Source organism: Rattus norvegicus, chromosome 9, assembly GCF_036323735.1.
Source record: "Rattus norvegicus strain BN/NHsdMcwi chromosome 9, GRCr8, whole genome shotgun sequence".
Taxonomy (NCBI): Eukaryota; Metazoa; Chordata; class Mammalia; order Rodentia; family Muridae; genus Rattus; species Rattus norvegicus.
This window is the reverse complement of record NC_086027.1, coordinates 47,979,008-48,001,253: the sequence shown is the minus strand read 5'-3', so window position 1 is coordinate 48,001,253 and position 22,246 is coordinate 47,979,008. Positions and strand designations below refer to the sequence as shown.

At 46.3% G+C, this 22,246-nt stretch overlaps 1 protein-coding gene across 6 annotated transcripts in view; it reads left to right on the top strand.

The window, feature by feature from the left end:
- Aff3 (ALF transcription elongation factor 3) overlaps positions 1-22,246 on the top strand; it is a 457,478-nt gene that overhangs the window by 351,127 nt on the left and 84,105 nt on the right. For all 6 annotated transcript variants that reach the window (NM_001413892.1, XM_039083846.2, XM_039083844.2 and 3 more), the window contains one exon: positions 8,293-8,344. In NM_001413892.1, coding sequence (NP_001400821.1) covers positions 8,293-8,344 — 52 coding nt within the window. The remainder of the gene's footprint in view (positions 1-8,292; positions 8,345-22,246) is intronic.

Below are 22,246 nucleotides of genomic sequence, written 5' to 3'. Positions count from 1 at the left end.
TAGCAAGACGTGCGGCTGATATATTTGACTCAGACACTGTGAGTGGCAGGATGCTCACACCCGAAGGGAATAGTCATTGGAAACTCACCTTCTGCTCCTCTCTCAGCTGCTATGCACTTTTCAACATTGTCACTTCCACAGCTTGTCCTGAGCACCCTGTCAGTCAGTGTAAGAGATCTGAGAGACAGAGGACTTGCTGGGAATTTGAGCACCCCCACCTTCTGAGGAAAAAAATGGAAGTGTTACCTAATACCTACATGTACCTTCTGAGCACTTAAAATGTATCTGTTCTGATGCAGAAGTGCCGTATCAACACAAATAAAATCGCAACTACTTATTTCTTTCTTTCTTTCTTTTTTTTTTTTTTTTTTTGCATTTGGCATGAAGATTTAGTAAATGTTCTCATGGCAGTGATAAAATATGCACGCAAGAGCAATTTGAAGGGTTTAATTTGGAACATAGTTCAATTTCATTGTCTATCATTGTCTTAGTTAGGGTGTTACTGCTGTGAACAGACACCATGACCAAGGCAAGTCTTATAAAGAGCAACATATATTTGGGACTGCCTTACAAATTCAGAGGGTCAGTCCATTATCATCAACCCGGGAACATGGCAGCATCTAGGCCAGTATGGTGCAGACGGAGCTGAGAATTCTATATCGTCATCTGAAGGCTGCTAGTGGAAGACTGACTTCCAGACAGCTAGGATGAAGGTTTTTAAGCCCACACCCACAGTGACACACCTACTCCAAGAAGGCCATACCTAATAGAGTCACTCCCTGGGCCGAGCATATACAAACCATCACATTCCACTCCCTGGCCCCCATAGGCTTGTTCAAATGAATGAGAATATCACTATTAGAAAATGTCTCACTTCATTTCTTCAGTTGGACAGCTTGAATGATGGCTATCAAGGCTCACCTCAAGTCACTGGTAACAGTCATCATGAAGAGACACACCAAATACTCACTAATCTGCTAATGTGCCAGTTGTTTATTGATGCTTAAGAAATTACCCTCGACTTAGTAGCTCAAGACAGCATGCACTACATTATTGTTTCATGGGGAAAGAATCTGAGAATGGCCTCACTGGGTCCTCTGGCTCAGTGTCTGTCATGAGTTGCAAATCTATATGACAGGACTGAAGTCATCCCAAATCTTGACTGGAGAAAGATCTACCTCCAAGCTCACCACTATGGATCCTGGCCGGATGCCGTTCTTTATAGACCGTTGGGCTCAGAGTACTTGATATCAACCAGTGGCAGCTATTCTTCCTAAAGCAGTCATCCTATGATGGCTTGCTTTATTAGAGCAAGCAATGAGATGTACAAAGCAGACACACAGCAGCCAGCAGAAGTCACCTGGTCTTCACATGTTTTTCCATCACTTTTGTCCTGCATTGTCTAATAAAGGCCACTCACTAGAGCAGCACACTCTGGAGGAGGCCTTGTGTAAGGGAGAAAGCAGAAGGAAGCAGAGACCATGGGGATTGCTGCATACAGGGCAGATTGTGAGACTCCAGCTAGCATCACAGTCATTGCACATGGTTGTCACGTTACTGAGTATGGATGCAAATACTCATCCAGTGTTCAGTGTCTGCACTGACTTTCTAATACATAGAGAAACCACAAACAGCAGTGACTGGAGAGGTTGTAATGAGTCGGGGACAAGGACAAAGAGAGAGAGATTTAACTAAATACCTCTCTCTCTCTCTCTCTCTCTCTCTCTCTCTCTCTCTGTGTGTGTGTGTGTGTGTGTGTGTGTGTGTGTGTGTGTGTATAAAAGCCAGGATCTTGCAGATGCTACAGGCATACTCTACACTGATGTGAACCCAGGCCTATACATGTAGAAATAAATCAGGAAAGGAAGGAATAAAATGAGAAAAAAGAAGGTAAAAAGAAACCTGACTCCCCTAAGTACTCCATGCTCAGCTCTTGCCTTCTGCTTGTGTAGTACGGTAGTCTTTTGGGGGCAGCCATCTTTCCCTGATTCCTCCAGAGCTCAGGCGTGTGCTCCTCCAGGTAACTTTTGCTGAGTACTCTGGCCTCCAAGAGTCTTTCTTTCCTGACACCAAAACCTCAGTGTTAGAGCCACTGGCATGCTGTTTCTGTCTCCTGATAGCTAGGTGCTCTTTCTCTAACACTCTGCCTGCACATGATAAAGGGAAGGACTTGGTGAGTTCAGAGCAATACAAGGAGACCGGCCATCTTATCCAGCTGTTTCTTTAGCAATGCAGCAACTATATCCCAAGAGAGTAAATTACTTCCCGCACTCAGAGAGCTGGTCAGGGACAGAAATCAAACTGAAATGCAGGCCAGCCTAATGGCTGCCTTAAGACCCAGCCTTGCACCCTCAGCTCTCACCCTTGCCTCTGACCACAAACTCTGCTGATGATCCCCCTGCCCCCAATTTCTCTTCGATAATGACAAGTTGATAAAGATAGTATTGGGAAAGGTGGTTGACTGAGTGAATGACAGATACATACACTCATCAAGTATCTTACCTGGGATTGGCAAATTTCCTAAGTGAGGTTGGCTTTTGTGGGGATCATCTAAGGATGGAAATGAGATTCAGTTCCTGAAAGAGGGCAGGACCATCAGGTGCCTTTGTATCTACTTTAAAACACGTGTGGGAAGAAGAAACAGTTACTTTTCATTCTAGCATAAACACAGAAGAAAGTTACTTTTCCCTCTAGCATAGACACAGAAGAAACAGTTACTTTTCACTCTAGGATAGACAAAGGAGAAACAGTTATTTTCCAGTCTAGGATAGACAAAGGAGAAACAGTTATTTTCCAGTCTAGGATAGACAAAGGAGAAACAGTTACTTTCTAGTCTAGGATAGACACAGAAGAAATAGGTACTTTTCACTCTAGGATAGTCACTGCAGGAACAGATCATGGTGAGATGGTGAGCTCACAGGCAGCCAGAACAGATCCTGGGAGGAAGGTAGCTCGAGCAAGCACCACTCACTATGAACACACTGCTTCAAGTGATGTGCAGATTCCCCGAAACTGAATACATCCCAAGTGGACATTGCTGGGTTCTCTAGACCACCCTGTCTTGGTCCTACACTCTCCTCTTATCTCCAGGCTAAGTCACCTCACCCATCTTCAATTGGGATATCAGCTCCCAGTTAGCCATTAGCTTCTCAGTTCTCAGTTCCCAGAATGCTTTGGGCAGAGTTTTTCCAAATAACTACAGACAGGAAGGTGCCACCTGTTAGTGAAAATTCCCCAGCCAGGAGGTAGCAACAACCCCAACAGAGAACATGGGGCTTCAGGAAGAAGGAAATGAGATGTGTAATGTTCCCTCCATTATCTAAGACCAGGAATGTACTGTCCCCTCCATGTTCTAAGACAAGGAATGTACTGTTCGCTCCAGTGTTCTAAGACAGGGAGCGAGTGTACTGTTCCCTCCAGTGTTCTAAGGCAAGGAGATGACTGCTTAGGGATGCCTGATAAAGAGTAGGCCTGTCTAACAAATATGCTGTGCTTGCTGGGTTTTTATTTTTTATTATTTCATATATTTTGATCATATTCTTTCTCCTCCTCCACTTTCTCCCCTCTTCCCCTCCCCTTCCTCTCTTTAAACCAAAAGGAAAGAAAAATCAAAACCTTTAAGATAAAACCAAACAAACAAAAAAATCCCAAGCTCCAATGGAGTTCTTCTTGCGGTGGTCAGCTATTCCTGGGCATGTAGCCTGCCTGCTCTGGGATGTGTGTTGATACATCCAGGGACACTCCATTAGAGAAAAATGATTTTTTCCCATTCCCAGCAGGTATCGATTGCAAGTTGCACTAACTGGTTTTATGTCAACTTAACACAAGTTAGAGTCGCTTGTGAAGAAGAAGGAATCTCCAAGGAGAAAATGTCCCCACCTGATTGGCCTCTGGGAAAGTCTTTGGGGGCACTTTCTTTCTTTATGATTGATGTGGGAGGGTCTAGCTGACTATAGGAGGCACCACCCCTGGGTCCGTATCCAAGGTGATATTTAAAAGTACACTAAGCAGACCGCAGGAACCCTTCCATGGCCTCTACATCAGGTCCCGCCTCCAGGTTTCTACCTTGAATCCCTGGCCTGACTTCTCTGCTTGATGGACTACAGGCGGTAAGATGCACAAACCCTCTCCCCCCTTAGCTGCTTTTGCTCATGGTGTTTCATGACCACCATGTAAACCCTAAGACGCAGGCCAGTGTGAAATACTAGTTGCTAGAGTGGACATTTGCATATGCAAATCTATTTCATGACGATTCATACACTGTCTCTGAACAGACATAGACATAATGAATTCACAGATCTCAAATAGGCGGAGATGGCTATTTGTAGCAGCTCCTGCTGTAGAAACAAATCTGAAAATCAAACAGCGTGATTAAAACTCACATTTGTTTTAACGCCATTAGTAGGGAGCGAAATGAAATGAACTTTAAATAAAAGACTGAGACGTCTTCAACGAGCCTGAAATGACAAGTATGGCCAGGAAACCCAGCCAATTAAAGGCTCTGCCCCATGAAGCGGTGTCGTTACACCCTAAAGAGGACTCCGATTGGGTCAGCAGACCTTCGGCAGGATGGAGCTAAGTTGGAGAGCAGTGTGCACTTGTTACAGGCTGTTGTTTCTGCCTGTAACCCAAGGGATCTCAGGAAAGTGGGCACAGGCTACAGTGTAGCCATTTCTCAGGTTCCTCAAAGAATGGCTATGGTGTAGCCATTTCTCAGGCTCCTCAAAGAATGGCTATGGTGTAGCTGTTTCTCAGGCCCCTCAAAGACAATGATTCTTGGAGCTGGAAGTTCATGGTGGCTCACAGCCATCTGTAACTGGATCTGATGCCCTCTTCTGGTGTGACTAAAGACAGTGATGATGTACTTGTGTGACATAATAAATCTTTATAAAGAAAAATAACCTGGTTTAAAAAAGAAAGATGCTGATACTTGTGGGAAGTTAGGTAGTCCAATGTTAAGTTGCAAAGTTTATAGCCAAGCCCCTCTTGTGAGCATGCTGGGTTTGCCTAAAAAATGAGGTAAGTGCCTGAGCCAGAGTATGAAGATTTGGAAGCACCAAGGCGTGGATGTAATGACACAGATGCTTTAAACGGCCAATGGAAAGGAGCCAGCCCTGGGAGGCAGCTCTGTGGTGGTGGGTGGTTCTACTCAATGACCCCGAGAGTCAGCACGTGTCAACAATTGTCGGCTTTCCCCTGGCTTCCAGAAAGGGAACAGTCCATGGGAGAGAATGTGTGGGTAACACCAGACAGATCTGCCTCTGGTCAAGCCTCTCCCTTTGTGAAAGGAGGAGCCCATTAGGCAGTATCTTCGAATCTCCTGGTCCTTGTACTTAGTGTCATGCTATGATAATGATAAGTTGTTGTCTCCAGCTGGCTCAGAGAATTTAAGTGTGTCACCAAGCCTGATGATCTGAGTTCAAACCCTAGAACCACGGGGTAGAAAGAGAGGAAACACCTCCTTCAAGCTTCCCTCTGTGGTGTGCATACCATGGCACACGCTCTCCTACACAGATGCATACCCACATCCTGTTCATGTCATAGGTTTAGTCACCGCATCCCACTCTACTGTAATGCCACCATGTGGTGCTCACAGCTGCCTGCAACTCTTTGGGAATCAAGACTCTAAAGTCCAACTTCTCAGCATCTTTGGCTAGAGTTTACTCTCTGGCCTCAATTTTTTAAAGTTTAGTTTTATCTTGCATATCAACATCTTTGCTGCTATCGGTGACTCCTGCCTGTGTGACCTACCACTGACTCACAAGGGCAGACCTCCCTTCAGACTGGGCTGACTTCTGTAGATCTAAATTGATTTTTAAAAGCTAAAGCCTCTTCTGCCACCATAGTCACAAGGTAACAACATTTGAGGAAAGCCTTAGGAAGAGTGCTTGGCCTGGTTTGCAGGCTTCATTGTGACATCTTTGTGTCTCCATTTATTTACCCATATGAGTTACTTAAACATTTAGAAGCTCTATTGCCTTGTTGTCGAAAAATAAAGTTGTTCCTTGATGTCCAGGGACAGGTTCTAGGACCTTTCTCTGAGTCTAAAATCTGTGGGCACTCTAGCCCCTTCTATAGAATCTGGGGATGCTCTAGCCCCTTCTATAGAATCTGTGAGCACTCTAGCCCCTTCTATAGAATCTGGGGATGCTCTAGCCCCTTCTATAGAATCTGCGGATGCTCTAGCCCCTTCTATAGAATCTGTGGGCACTCTAGCCCCTTCTATAGAATCTGGGGACACTCTAGCCCCTTCTATAGAATCTGGGGACACTCTAGCCCCTTCTACAGAATCTGGGAACACTCTAGCCCCTTCTATAGAATCTGTGGATGCTCTAGCCCATTCTATAGAATCTGGGGATGCTCTAGTCCCTTTTATAGAATCTGGGGACACTCTAGCCCCTTCTATAGATTCTGGAGATGGTCTAGCCCCTTCTATAGAATCTGGAGACACTGTAGCCCCTTCTATAGAATCTGGGGACACTCTAGTCCCTTCTACAGAATCTGGGGACACTCTAGCCCCTTCTATAGAATCTGGGGACACTCTAGTCCCTTCTATAGAATCTGGGGACACTCTAGTCCCTTCTATAGACTCTGAGGACACTCTAGCCCCTTCTATAGACTCTGGGGACACTCTAGCCCCTTCTATAGACTCTGGGGACACTCTAGCCCCTTCTATAGAATCTGGGGATGCTCTAGCCCCTTCTTTAGAATCTGGAGGCGCTCTAGCCCCTTCTATAGAATCTGTGGATGCTCTAGCCCCTTCTATAGAATCTATGGGCACTCTAGCCCCTTCTATAGAATCTGTGGGCACTCTAGCCCCTTCTGTAGAATCTGGGGATGGTCTAGCCCCTTCTATAGAATCTGGGGGCGCTCTAGCCCCTTCTATAGAATGGCATTGGATTTACATGTAACCAACTCACATCTTCCCATAACTTTCAATCTCGCCTAGAGCACTTAGAATACCTAATACAATATAAATAACTCCTCTGCCCCGTGGACAGGAAACAATGTCCCAAAAGTGCACATGTTCAGTTACAGTTGTGTTTCCAAATTATATTGATCAAATAAAAAAATTTCTTCATTGTGGGATGAGAGAAACAAATTTATTTCTTAGATTCATGGAACCTAACTCAGGAGGATCTCTGAGTACAACCCGCACCTTCCACAGGGTGAACAAGGGCCCCATAAGTCACCTACCCCCAAAGTGCAGACATTTCAGGAAGAACTGAAGTGTGGATGGTCACAGACCACACTTACCCACAAGGTCAATGAAATAACACTGAAGTTATTTTTTTTTCTTTTCTTTTTTTTTGGAGCTGGGGACCGAACCCAAGGCCTTGCTAGGGCCTTGCTCTTGCTAGGCAAGCACTCTACCACTGAGCTAAATCTCCAACCCCACACTGAAGTTATTATAAAGGTTTTTGCCTATGATAGTCCTATAACCGACCCTAATGACCGTAAGCACATTTGGTTGACATCAAGGAAGACAATGAGGTCTTTAAACACAAGAGCTCGACAGCTTCCAGACCAGTGTCTGAAGCAGTAGACTCTCCCTGCTCCTGGGCAGGACAGTTTTGCGTGCTCAGAACACATTTTAGAAGCTGCCAAGACTCCTTTGGCAATGGACAGCTCTGAAGACAGCTGCACCGAAGACTGATCAAAGCAGCACCGATAAAAACCATTCTCCTCACTAAGAACATTAGGATATGCATTCCCATTTCTCTGCCAACCATTGGTCTTCTTGGCCTCACTGCTTATTTTGGGACACACGGGAGGTGGCTGGCAGACCATGGATAGGCCCTCGTAGACTCTTCAGAAGTGCCCCACTGTTCATTGCCTTCTACTCAACAAATCATGGAGACAACTTCTCCAGCCCTTGGGCCATCAGGGAGCCTGCATGAATGTCACATGACCCAAGACTGTGGCTTGACCCTCAGCAAAATCTGCTCGTCCTTCCTCTTTCTTTACCATGAGCATCCCCTAGACAGGCCCAAGGACACAGCCTGGCTCCGAAGTCTGGAAGACATTGAACAAGCAGTTGTGGAATTTAAACCTCCCTTGTTTGGTTCTGTGTTTCTAAAACTACCCACTCTGAGGGGGCCCATCTCATCCAGTGCTCGTCAGGAGGGTTAATTTTTGTGATGCGACTATCTGTTCTTCCCAAGTACATCAGAGGGAAAGCACATACAATATAAGGGTGTGAATAGAAATTAAACACACAGACCAGAAAGATGATGTTTCGGTATTGAAAGATTTCGACTCTAAGTATGCGCATCTCTTTGTCCCTTTCAGAACTCTGGAAGACGACCTTAAGCTAAGCAGTGATGACGAAGAGGGTGAGCAGGTAAGGCTTTCCTCATGCATCGCCATCTTGTAGGCAAGGCACTGATGACAGTAAACTGAGTCATGGAGACACAGAACCAAGCCGGTCTTCCATACTGGATACTGTACTGTCATTGATGGATTTCTGTGTGTTGGGCCAGTCTATTAAAATGTCTTCAGCTCAGTTCCCATTAAGGCAGAGAGACCAACAATCATGTTTCTAACAAAACTAATAGAATAGGCTTCTCTAGGAAATATATCCTCTCCACCACCACCACCTCCTCTTCCTCCTCCTCCTCCTCCTCTTCCTCCTTCTCCTCCTCTCTTCCTTCTCCTCTCTACCTCCTCCTCCTTCTCCTCCTCTTCCTCCTCCTCCTCCTCCTCTTCCTCCTTCTCCTCCTCTCTTCCTCCTCCTCTCTACCTCCTCCTCTTCCTCCTCCTCTTCTTCCTCCTCTTCTTCCTTCTCCTCCTCTCTTCCTCCTCCTCTCTACCTCCTCTTCCTTCTCCTCCTCTTCCTCCTCCTCTTCCTCCTCCTCTTCCTCCTTCTCCTCCTCTCTTCCTCCTCCTCTCTACCTCCTCCTCCTTCTCCTCCTCTTCCTCCTCCTCTTCCTCCTCCTCCTCCTCTCTACCTCCTCCTCCTCCTCCTTCGTTTGGCAAAGGTAACCGGCCTTCTCGAGCTCAAGCATGTGACCTTATGCACATTAGCATGCAGCAGGGAGGCTGTACCATTAAATATTGAGAAGCCTTATGCAGACATTATTAACAGTGAGAAGGAACGAACACAGAGGTATGGGAAGATGATGAATAAAAAATAATCAGGCGCAGTCTCGGCTGTTTGTCTGAAATGATAAACGTGCTGCAAATAGTCCCCCTTGCTGTTGATTCACCAGCTTGAGACATCAGTCAGGGGGGCTATAAATAGTCTTCTGATCAGTCAGTTAAGGTGAAAAAAAATACCCACTTAGCATTCATCACACCCGCTTCTGCATCTCGGGGAAACGTTTCTACTTTAAAGCAGATTTCAGAAACACTAGAGACAGATTCCCCTGCATTCCCTTGATTTGCCCCGCCAGCTACATTACATTTTGTCAGATTTGGATGAACGGGACAGGTTAGGGAGACAGTTTAGAGGGCTCTCTCTTTTATGTCTCTATGCATTGGGCTAAATGCATGTGCCAGTCAATGGACTTTTGAAGTCGTGAACTTGATTCAAAGGTATCATGCGGTGTTGGGCACGTGATTTGCTGTCTAGACATGCAAATACAAATAATGTTTGTAGACGGGAGAGCAAAGTCAGGGGAACATTGCTAAAGCATGTGCCTGAGCTGTTCATGGATATGATTGAGGAAGGCCTGTCCCTCTCTTTGTGAGATAAAGGAAAGGAAGACGGATGAACCAGGACTCCATGAATCTGGGAACCTGGTTGGCAAACAGAGAGCATCCCAGGAGAGAGAGAGGTTAGGTGGGCAGAAGGACCTTGGGCTATGAGAACTTTAGAGGTGGAATGACTTCTTTCTAGATGTCTAACCAGGCAGGCAGACACCTAAGCAATCACAGTAGAAATTCATTTCTAATTTTATTTTCTCATCTGTGTGACTGAGAAGAAAATGACACCTCCACCCCCCCACCCCCTGTTTTAAGCCACTGAGAGGCTCAGCTAGGGACCAAATGGCTAAACCTTCTTAAGCATGTGATTTGTGTGTGGTTTCTATTAGAAAAAGGATTCACAGAATGAAACAGTTTCTAGAACTATTTGCAGGAAGTACTTCCAATGAAAATGCAATTTAAGAAACTCATTATCAACACTGTACTATCACGCCTTCTAACAGCAAACAAGTCATTTGCCTTACTGTCAACTTCCCAGTCTACATGGGCGACACTGGACTAGGAACATACAGGTCAAATTCTTTATTCTTGCATTTCGCCCCGACCCTCATGTGTATTTTACTGGGTTTTTTTGTTTTTGTTTTTTGGGTTTTTGTTTTTTGTTTTTTTTGGGGGGGGGGGTTTGTTTTTGTTTTTGTTTTTTGGGTTTTTGGTTTTTGGTTTTTTTGGGGGTTTTTTGGGTTTTTGGTTTTTTTTGTTGTTGTTGTTTGTTTGTTTTGGTTTTTTTTGTTTTTTGTTTTTTGGGTTTTTTTTGTAAAAGGGGCACTGGGGATGAATGATTTTATAAAGTAATTCCTAACTCATCAATAAGTCTCCAGACAGTGGTTTTTGCATATGATAATTTAAGTTAAATTGCTACATTAATTAAATTAAGTTGTCCTATTTGAGTCTAAAATACACTCTTGTATAGTCAAAAAGTCGTAAGTCTCCCCTCTTTTTACCAGTTAGGGTTATTTGACAGTTCTATGCTTGTATGTAGTTTATTCTGTTTATGCTGCATTACAGAGAGAAAGGTGGGCTCACTTTCTGATACACAGCTAAAGACGATGATGATCTCCTCTTCCCCCCAAATTCCATCACTTGCCAGCAGTTCATCGGGAAAAAGATGGGGCCCCTTGAGTCCCTCCTGAAACATGAGTGGCTGTAAACCCATTCTCGCACCTTCCCGGCTTAGGCTACTGTAGCTGGGACAAGATCATGGTTTTTGTGACGGGTAGCTCGTGCCCCAAAGGTAGCACTTGACCTCCTACTCCCTGTCTCCCAGCTTGACTTTCCTCTCCTCTCCCACAGTGCCCCCCCAGCCTTAGAGGAAGGCTCCTACTTTTAGAAAAAGACTAACGATACGCTCTCCCTGAAAACATGTAGACTACACGTATATGAAGCACACTTTATTTCTCTGACATCGTGAGGCGATGACCCATTTGTTTCCAGGTATAACCAGAATTCACCTCCATCCCAAAAATCTTTTCAAAAAAAACCTTCACAGTCTTTTCTTCCCTAAGAAACTATCTAGTTGTCTTCATAAATATTGGTGCAGCTGGCCTTTGTGGTCACCTGAAAAATAACAATGTCTGCAGAGCCTCAGGCTGCCGCACACCTTAGCCTCACACTCTGGTGTGTTTAACACGCCCTTTTTCTGCCTTTCCTCCCAACTGCTGTTGTCCTCTCAGAGAACAAGACAGAAGAAGACAGAAGCTGAGTGTAGGAAGGTAGACCATGGAAACCTTGCTGCAGGTTTCAGGTCCCCGCTCGGCTGCTGAGGAGCTCGATGGCACCGGCCGATTTTTTCAGAGTCCTTCAGAGCTCCACGAGCTAAGTTAGAAATCCCCACATCTGTTTCTCTTCCTGCTGCTGTGACAAATGCATTCAAAAGCAGCTCAAGGAAGGCTTATTTGGACTCACAACCTCAAGGCATACAATCCAGAGAGCTGGGGGTGGGGGGCAACAGGATGATGAGGCCACTGGCCAAATTGCTCCCACAATCAGGTGAATTCTGGAGGATGATACCCAACATGGACCTCTGGCCTACACACATGTGCACACTCACTAATGCACACACATGCACACATGCACACAAGCACACACACAGGCACAACTGTGCATGCACATGCACACACATGAGTGCACACACACATACAAATAGACAAACATGCATATGTATGTACTTACACACATGTACACACACACACACACACACACACACACACACACACCCTTATGCATACTCAAATACCTGTCTCTTCATCCCTTGCCTTACCAGAAAAGTGGCATTGCAGACCACTCTTGTTCACTGCTTCCTTAAGTCTCTCACAGGTGCCCCTCCCCCTCCCCCTGTACTCCTCCCCCTCCCCTATATCCCCCTCCCCTGTGCCCCTCCCTTCTCCCTCTCACCTGTGTCCCTCCCCCGCCCCTCCCTGCCTGCTCCTTCTCCTAATGCTTTGCTAACTGCTCGGTCTCCAGGAGGCATTGGAGTCTGAAAGGCTTCCTTCCTGCCTTTTCTGTTCTGGTTCTTCTTATCTGGGGCATCCTCCTGTTCCCTCCCCACCCCCAGTGACCTTCAGTTTTTCTATAATGGCAACTTCTGTGCAGCCTCAGCTCGCGCACTCTCCCAAGCCACAGACATACTTAGCTTGTCTATTTGATTGTCTCACAAACATTCCAAACCTGAGCCATGCCAAACTGAATTCTGGGTTCTGCCGTCGTCCCATTACCCAAACATGTTTGTCTTGCAATTGTTCCCGTTTCCAGACCTAGAGTTCCCAGATGCCCACTGTTCAAGCCTAAAACAGCAGGATTTGGTCTTGATAACCCCTCATTCCTTGCTCAAACACTCTTTTTCTTCTCTGCCTTCTATAAGTCTAACTTCCAAAATTAAACATTAGTGTATCGACCCCTTTCCATTCTGACTAGTTTAAGCCAGCTTGTGGGAACTATCGCCCTGTTCTCTGACATCTATAATACAGTTTGTCCTCAGTGATTCTATAAAAGTGTACATCAGATCAAATAATTTTTTTTAAGTTTCATATAAGTGTGTGTCTCAATGTTAGTATGTGTACCTCATACATGCAGTACCTGTCAAAGCCAGAAGGGGGCATCATATCCCCAGAACTGGAGTTAACAGGCACTTGAGGTACTGCCCAGTATGTGTGCAGGGAGCCAAACACTGGTCCTGTACAAGACCAGGAAGTGCTCTGAACCCAGCCATCTCTCTGGCTCCTAAATCTTTTTTTTTTTTAATCAAAAATCTGAAAAGGTTTCCTCTCCCACCTGGAGAGAAATGCAAGGGTCACAACATGGTCTCCATTAACTTGCAGTCTGGCCTTGTTCATGCCTCCCCCTACTCCCCGAACTTTCCAGCACTTCAGCTGCATGGCCCTTCTTTCAGCTCCTCCAACAAGCCACGCTCAGCTGCCTTGGGGCATCCAAAGGCCTCTGCTCTGTCCTTTGGCCTGGTTGACACCTGTGCCTACCAGAGGTACAGTGTCATTTCATGTCCTCAGAGAGGCTCAGGGCATGTTCTTTTTCTCAGTCATACTAGTCTTTCTCCTGGACCTCACCCTAATTTTAGCTATACTGTATGCATTTTGATGGTAACTGCTTCTATAAACAAAGCTGGAAGATCCTGTAGGAACGAGACTGGCCGGCTCAGTATGCATACTGTCTGTTGAGCAGACGCATAAACAACCACAGGCACTGTGTTCAATTGGGATTCGTTCCTGCCGTCCCCATTGAAGAAGCAGAGGTGACCTTTGTCCCGCCTTTGATTCCTGTTACTAAATCTCAAACATTAAATGAATGACAAGAAATATATATATATGTGTGTATATATGTATGTATATATATATATATCCCACTATCATAAATAAGTGTAAGGCAAGCATACATTCACAGATAGCCTTGCCTAACCGAGACCCCCTTCCTTAAACACTCATCTTGTCAAGCGCTATTAACGGTGCAGGTTCTGCACGTCATCTCAGGCAGGAGCCCCCCAAAGTCATCTCCCTGCTGTCCCCCCTCAAAGGCACCAGAATTTCACTTCTCTTCACTTGATAAGATGGCTGAGGCATCTTTAAAATAAAAGCAAGCTGTCAGGTAGTTCTCAGTCTCCTCCCACTTGGTGAGCCAGATTTCTTGTTTAGATGTGTATGTGACAGATTCTGACTGTTAATGGTTCCCTGGGGGGTGTTGGGGGGGACGTGAAGGAATCAGGAAAACAATTGAAACAATTCCTGAAGGTACCGCCAGCTTGATGGATTTGGAGGGAGGAAAAACACACCTACATGTCGGACCATTTGGTCAAAACGGTGATCTCTACGTCTTGAGTCTGGGGAAGCTTGGGAAGCTTAGAAAGCAAGGCGGAGCAAATCTCTAGTCAGGATCATCATAGCTGAGGCAAGAGGAAAGGGACACATGATCTCGAGATTTCTGGCAAGCTGTAGCTGAGACCATGTCAGCCACAAGCAGGCTTTCTACCATGACAAATCCGTAGCTCAGGGACAGCTATTGAGGGAGCAGCCATCCACACTGAATGGCCGACGTCTGCCTGCAGCTCCCAGTAATCACATTACCCACACAGATTGGGCAGTCTTTTCGTTTTAATTATATAAGTGCATTTCTCTCCTTAAATGGGTGTAGTTTATCCACTTAAACCGACTGTTTTAATTTTACAGGCAGCGATCATTGGATTTAATCTGTAGAGGGGAATTTCTCTATTGGCCTAATTGATTTCTCAACACAATGAAGGAAAGTTACCTTTTAATACCCAATCAATATCTGGAGAGTGTACAATTAATTTAATAGATATCTATTCCATTAACATAAATCTGCGAGCTAAAGAGGCAATTATTTTCTTATTTATAATGCAGAGAGTAATAATCTTGTCTGTCAGAGAGAATCTAAAGCCTCGTGCCTCTAGCATGTCCAGACTACAGGTGAAGCCCCGCCGAGCCCCACTGAGACAAGAGCCATTGCATTTCATTTGGTATCTGACCAAGTGGCAAAAAATAGTCTGAGTTCTCAGCCCTGTCCTGTAGAGGCCACCAAGCATTCACACCAGTGTGGGTTAAACTATTAAAAGCAGATTTCTGCCCATCCCGGCCCCCTGCCTTGTTTCTGTTTAATATGGCAACTTTGTAACAGAGAGTGGGGCTTTGCGAACACAGGAAGAGAAAACCTGAAAGGCATTGACAGCCTATGTCAACCATCAGTGAGCTCTGACAGAGTAACTGGGTGAAACGCAGCCCAGTTCCACTAGCGTTGTTTTTCTTCTCGGCCTCTGCTTGGTTGATGTAGAGGTTCTTGGGGCTGTGAAAATTTATTACACACAGAGTCAATCTGCATACAGGCAGCCAAGTCTGAATAAATAGAGTCATTGTGCATGTCTGGGATTTGTGGCCAGAGTTCATCCAGTCAGCGTGACATTCACATCTCGGGAGATTCATAAAAGCCAACACCCTGGTATGTACTCTTGAATCCTGCCAAAACTCTAGAATTATATAAACAGGACTGGAAGCAGTAATCAGGATCAGGTTTGGGGGGCACAGCTCCAAAATCGAGTTTCTCTTCCTTGAGGAATGAAGTGTAGTAGAGATGTTATTTGCAGCCAAACGAGAGCTGTGCAATTTTTGCATAAGTCATCCTTAGAATAGTCTTAGATGCCTACTAAGCTCTCCATCCGGCAAGCTGCTGGCCTTGCTGCTCAAGATGAATTCCACATTAGTAATATTTGTTTTAGTTTAACCACAAAAGTTTTAAGTAAAATTTCAATGCCAGAAAGCTCCTCATTTCCAATGAACTATGGGAAAATAAAAAACTGTATATTACATATGTTGGAGGCAATAGGGACACAGGGGATAAGAGAAATGGTGGCTTGCATTTGGTTTTGTTTCTAGTCTTGTAATCATTGCGAGCTCAATCTGACAGCACTGCTGTGTTAGTTTCCTTTCTGAATGGAAACACAATAACTAAAACTGGGGTCATCCGCCTGCCTCTCAGAGCTCTGTCGAGCCTGTGTAGGAGTGAGCACACATCTGAACCGTCAGTCACAATCAAGGAAGCAAGTGTAAGTGTTTATCAGGACGGTGGCCTCGGTTATCAGCCCGAACGCTCCGTTAGATAATCCCACCTCACAAACAAAATCTCACTCTCATCTCGGGTAAACATTTATGAAAGCCACCGAGGGTTGGGGGAGGTCAAATTCTTCTCTTTCCATTCTAATCGGCCGTAATTTCCAAAACTGACGTGGTTGACTTAAATGTCACCCACTGTCCACAAGAGTCCCCTAAGGTTTTAGAGACTTTGAGGCTCAGGTGAGGTTTTGTGTGAGCCCAAGCAGAAGAATGTGCCTCAGCAAATGGAAACCTGAAAAGGGAGAAACTTGTGTAAATTGTATAAAAATTAAAAGGTGCTCTGTTGAATGCAGGGAAAAAGTGATTGGCACCGGCAGGAAACCATGGTCTTTGCTAAAATTGTAGAGTTCTCACAAGGAGCTACTATTTTTTTTTTAAACTAAGGCACAGTTTGGTTAGTAACAGAGGTCAGTACCACCCTCCTGGATCCTCCATTTCAGGAGCTCAGGGAGACAGGGCTGATGGACAGTTCTTCTCCGACATAGCTCTCAGCAGGACTGCTGTTGGCAAGGAAAGTGGATTCCCCCCTCCAGAGCTCATTCCTTTAACTGGGAGGGGTGACCCTGTGTCCTGTGACTCTGATGATGTGGACTTTGGGGGTTTGTGTTTGTTTTCTTCTTCATTAGTTTGCCGGGAACTGTCAGCATTTAGAGTGTGTGCGGTCTGTGTGTGCTATCATGGCTCTCCGTGTGTGGATGGTGTCCTGAAGCAAAGGGATCACCTACAGTTAGGTATGCAGGTGTTTGGTCCAGATAAGCATTTGGAATGTTTTGTTCTTGTTTTTTGTTGCCCTAATTTTTCCACATGTGTGGGGCTGGTTATCTCCTAAGCACGGCTCTTCTCAGGAGACCCTCAGCCTGGAGAAGCTTACAGACAAACTGTTCTTGTCATTCAAGGGCCCTTGGCATTCTCCAGTTCTAACCAGAACAGCTCTGCTTCCCACAGATTGAGTTGAGTGGAATAAAACCATCTCTAAGAAACAGATCAGACAGTTGTTAAAAACTGGGTCCAAGGCACTCCCTCAGGTGAGCTAGGTTCCCAGACAGAGCCCCCAAATTGCTACAGATATGTTTGGGGATAGCAAAGAAAGACACCACCATGCCAACTGAAGTGTCTGGACGTAACAAACTTTTTACTCGTGGTCAAGAGGGTCTGCTTAGAAGGATGCAAACACCCCGAGACAGAAAATGTGTTTGGTTTTTATTCTGATTCAGTAGCTGTGTTTCTTCACCATTGACTGGGGTCGGGCCTCCCAGTCTTTTTCAATTATAATTGACTTATAAGATCTGAAGGAGGAAGGAGAAAGAGGCTCCTGCCCCAAGGAAAAAAGGGGGTCACTGCTGGAGGCCATCAAATTTCTAAAATAGAGCATTAGGCCTCTGTGTCAACAAATTTGTTACTGAGTGTAAATGGTTTAAAACATTTGCATAATGGGCTGGAGAGGTGGCTAGGTGGTTAAGTGCAGTGACTGCTCTTCCAGAGGTCCTGAGTTCAATTCCCAGCAACCACATGGTGGCTCACAACCATCTGTAATGGGATCCGATGCCCTCTTCTGGTGTGTCTGAAGACAGCTACAGTGTACTCACATAGATAAAATAAATAAAGGCTTCTTTTTAAAAAAATCCATTTGCATAAAAGTCTTACCAGGTGAAGAAGATAAAAAGATTTAAATTCCTGGTCCTAAACCCAAAGGAAAAGAGAGAAAAAGCTCATATTTGATATTTTGTACAATCATTGCCACAATCTGAATCCCGGGAGGTCTTCATTAGCCAGAATTTCCCCCTGGGGAGGGTGGGTCAGCACTGTCTCTCAGTTTATCTCCAAGTTAGAATTGTGCCTTTAAAAGTCCCAAGGCGGTTCTGAGAAGAGCGTGTGCATTTGCACACAGTGGCTGCCGAGCTGCCTTCCTATGGCCAGTGAAAGTGCAGATCCACTAACAAGCATGGGGTTCTTTCTGCTTTCTCTTGCATGACTGGTTTGGGAAGTACAAGTAGGACAGTCCGCCCGACCGTCACAGAAGCTACTTTTACTTTCAAACATTGGGTATTTTTTTTTAGTAGAAACACTTGAATGAGATGTAAAGCCAGACCCAGATATGGGGTCTTCAGCCACGGTTTAAAACAAAGCTACTGAGACATTCATTTCGCTTCCCTTGTGTGGTCCTCACATAAAAACAGAGTAGCATGTGTAGACTCTGTTTGCCTTCACAGTTACTGACCACCCACCAAGACCAGTGGGAATTCCACCAAGGCATCACACAAAGGTAGCAAAGAGGACCTTTGAAAAGGCTCTGGAGGCATTTGGGAAGTCACCAAGTGAGAAATGACTCATCCTACTGCCCCACTTGTACAGCAACAAGAACGTCAGGGAATAATAGCACCAGAGTCCCGTAGGAAGACTATGGGGAACGGTAGAAAGATGGTGATACGTGTGATTAGGGTGCATTGGGACAAGCACAATGACTTCAGATGGTCTCTAACAATAAAGGGGACTCCTTATGCTTGGCAGTAGTTACATATTTCCAAGTAGCTAGTAAAGAATAGCCCTGATACAAGGAAATGACAGATGTTTGAGATCCCAAGACGCCACTACTCTGATCTGTCCATTAAACGTTGTGCACGTGTTGACAGATCACACCACTCTGTGTGTGTGTGTGTGTGTGTGTGTGTGTGTGTGTGTGTGTGTGTGTTCAATGAAAGCTTTGGATATATATTTAAATCACAGTTATCAACAAGCCATCCCCGTTTGGACCTTGCTTAAGTTGTTGCTGCATTGAAATTGCCACGTGGAGCAAGTTTCAGGAGCACCGAGTGACCAAAAGCCCAGATGGGTAGATCACAGAGCTATGGCAGCTCCTGTAGGAGTTAGCCAACACTGGCATGTGGCAAAGTGCTTGGGACACGTGATTCACCCTGGGGGCAGGGTCACTTGATCTGTCCCCAACCAAAGCCTAAATAACCAACTAGTCCAGAACTATACCAGCTCTTTGTATGTCCTGCCAGCATCAGCTCTATGCAAACCCTCGACACTGAAAAGCCCAGCGGTCCCATACATCGCCCAAGCATGGCAATAGAGACTTCAGACTAATTACCACCAACTGACTTGGCTCCTTTCCCCCAGGATGTATGTCACTGGATTCTAGAGAATGCACTTATCTACTCTGGTGAGGCCTAGAGGCCAGAGAACCTTCTAGAAGATGAATCAGCCCCTGATTTAAATCCATGTCTTGGTGTCAGCACCCATATTCCAGTGTCAAGAACCAGAACTGTAAAAGGCGTACCCTCCCATAGACTCTCTGTCCTAGAAGCTCTGCCAGCTTTAGGTATCGAACTCTTGTATGATGATGTAAAACTCCTGAAGATGTGAGTGCACAGGCCAGCATGGGGTTGCACATGCATATCTCTCTCCCTCTGAAGGCACAGTTGTCTTGCCAGGGCTTTGTCCCGGTTCTGTTACATTCTCAAGAGCGTCCTCTCAATCCTGAGGGCAGGTGGATTTGGCTCTCCATTACCGAGAGCAGCTTGTATCCATTAGGTTAATCCCAGTGGTTCTCCGGCGGCCTTTGGTCCTACGCTTACGCACACCTAACGCAGCCAGGCTTGTCCTTCCTCACCCAGTCCTGTCACGATGCTCTCAAGCTCGGGGTAGGATCGCATGCTCTCTTCACTGAACACCAGACCCTAAGTCTATAAAGGAAAGAGCTCCGGATCCCAGAAGAGCCATGGATAGTTTGGAGGGTTTCTCCAGGGAGCAAAATGCCCTGGAGATATTTAACAACAGCAAGTGTACCTCCCTTAACGTTACATCAGAAGACCCAGCCACACCCAGACATCCCCGTTGACATCCTCTAAGAGCTCTGCCTTGGGTCCTTGTGTCATCTTAAAGGAAGCACAGGAAGCTGGGGTTAAAGCGCTCCCTTGCCCAATGGCGAGCGCCCCGGTGATAAATGGAACCTAACTCCTGTTATTGACCCAGAGTTTTCGGGGATGGCACCAAGGAAAGTTGGGATCTAAAGAAGCAATCAGGGGAGAGAAAAAGAAAGAAAGCTAGACCTCAGAGCTTAGGTGGAACCAGAAACCCTTACAAATGTCAGCCCGCCTCTGCCTTCAGGAAGGAGGGCGGTTTGTCCTCTGCTGCCCCCACCTCCCCCCCATTCAGCCATGCATGGGCTTACTTTACTGATGAGCTCCGTCACCTCTGAAATTCTGCCTGTCCTCAGGAGCCTACTCAATGTCGGTTTTATAAAGAGCAAGCAATACCCACACAGAGCCGTCTTTATTAGAACAGACAGCCCAGGGTGCCCAGCCAAGGAGAGTTTTCTCTCCTCCTCCCTCTGACTGTCATCTGGTTGGCACCTCACCCTCACCCCTCACCCCCACCCATCCCCCCCACCCCCCAAACCCCCACCCCCACCCATCCACCCCACCCATCCACCCCACCCCCCACCCTCACCCTCACCCCTCACCCCCACCCATCCACCCCACCCTCACCCCTCACCCCCACCCCCACCCATCCCTCCCACCCCCCAACCCCCCCACCCCCGCCCATCAAAGTCTTCTTAGGCAGAGGTCATTTTATATCCTCCTCAGTGACTCTGCCTAAACCCAGTGCAGAAAGGGTGAGGAGGAAGCCTGCTGAGCAGAAGGCTCCAGCCTAGAAATGCACAGTGCTCACGCTTTCTAAGGAAAACACAAAAGGGCTCCTTTAGAGCAATAGCAAAACCTTGGCCCAGAACCTTGAGCTTTATTTAATCAGTGTTATGACTGTTGTGGGTGTTTTGTGGAGAGGAGACGGGGGTATATGTGCATGTGTTCTCATGTGTGTGTATATGCATGTGTATGAGATCCACCTTTATTTAAAAAAAAAAGTTTCTCATTGTATTTGAAATTTGCAGATTAGGCTAGGATGGTTGAACAGTGAGCCCCAGGGATCTGCCTGTCCCCTGCCTCCCAGGCTGGGATTAAAAATGTGTGTTATTATCCTTCCTCCCCCTCCTTCTCCCACTCCTCCCACTCCTCCTCCTTCTTGTGTAACATGGGCTCAGGGGCTCAAACACAGGTCCTCATGCTCACACCACCATATTATTGGTGTCTTCGTTTGGTGTTTTTAACAACTACAGGCTAATATTTCCACATACCATCCACCATCTCTCCCAAAACTCCACAGGCAACTTGAACTTAAGGGCACATGAGTTACCCCACCCTGACTCATACTCCTACACCATGAGCCCCACATCCCAGCCAGTGGTCCCCATCCACACCAGGTGCCCAGACATGACATCTGGTGCTGACGCCATCCCTGATCTACCAGAGGGGGTTCCTCAAGCTGAAGTGCAGAGGGTAACAGTGCTTTTTCTCCGTGGTCAAATACTTCTCACTGTAATAACCTCACAGGGAGTTCTTCCTCGTGCAAACACACTCACTGTACACAACAGAAGCTAGCATGACATTTGGAAATAGACTCTGTCACCGATCCCGTTACTTTATCATAGGCTCACAGGAAGCTACACAGAATGGACAAGCATGCTTTGTTAGCTTCAGTCCATGTAAACACTTTATGACTTCCAATTGTTCTGTACCTCCACAAGCCCACACTTGACCCCCGTAACCCTTGAAATCGGCCCCACTGCCCCACCAAGCCGTACCACCGTGACCTTGTAATTTCTCACTGACCCAGGAACAAAGCCTGAGGTAGCTTTTCCTCCACATCTAGGCCTTCTTCCTTGCCCACACTCATTCCTTTAGTCTAATGGCTCTCCTTTTCCCTCCCCCATCCCTCTGGTCTAATGGCTCTCCTTTTCCCTCCCCCATCCCTCTGGTCTAATGGTTCTCCTTTTCCCTCCCCCATCCCTCTGGTCTAATGGCTCTCCTTTTCCCTCCCCCATCCCTCTGGTCTAATGGCTCTCCTTCCCCTCCCCCATCCCTCTGGTCTAATGGCTCTCCTTTTCCCTCCCCCATCCCTCTGGTCTAATGGCTCTCCTTCCCCTCCCCCATCCCTCTGATCTAATGGCTCTCCTTCCCTCCCCCATCCCTCTGGTCTAATGGCTCTCCTTCCCCTCCCCCATCCCTCTGGTCTAATGGCTCTCCTTGCCCTCCCCCATCCCTCTGGTCTAATGGCTCTCCTTCCCCTCCCCCATCCCTCTGGTCTAATGGCTCTCCTTGCCCTCCCCCATCCCTCTGGTCTAATGGCTCTCCTTCCCCTCCCCCATCCCTCTGGTCTCATACATTTCTCTTCAGGATTTGTTATCCCACACTGACTGAGCTTTCTGTAACCGTTTGTCATCCGTTGCTCTACTTCGTGGCATACTGCCCCGCTCAGCCACAGCCATTGTGATGCAAATGGTTGTGTACCTGTGGACTTTTCATGTCTGCCCCACCTCCAGACTCAGAGAGGTATAATGAAGACCTTCA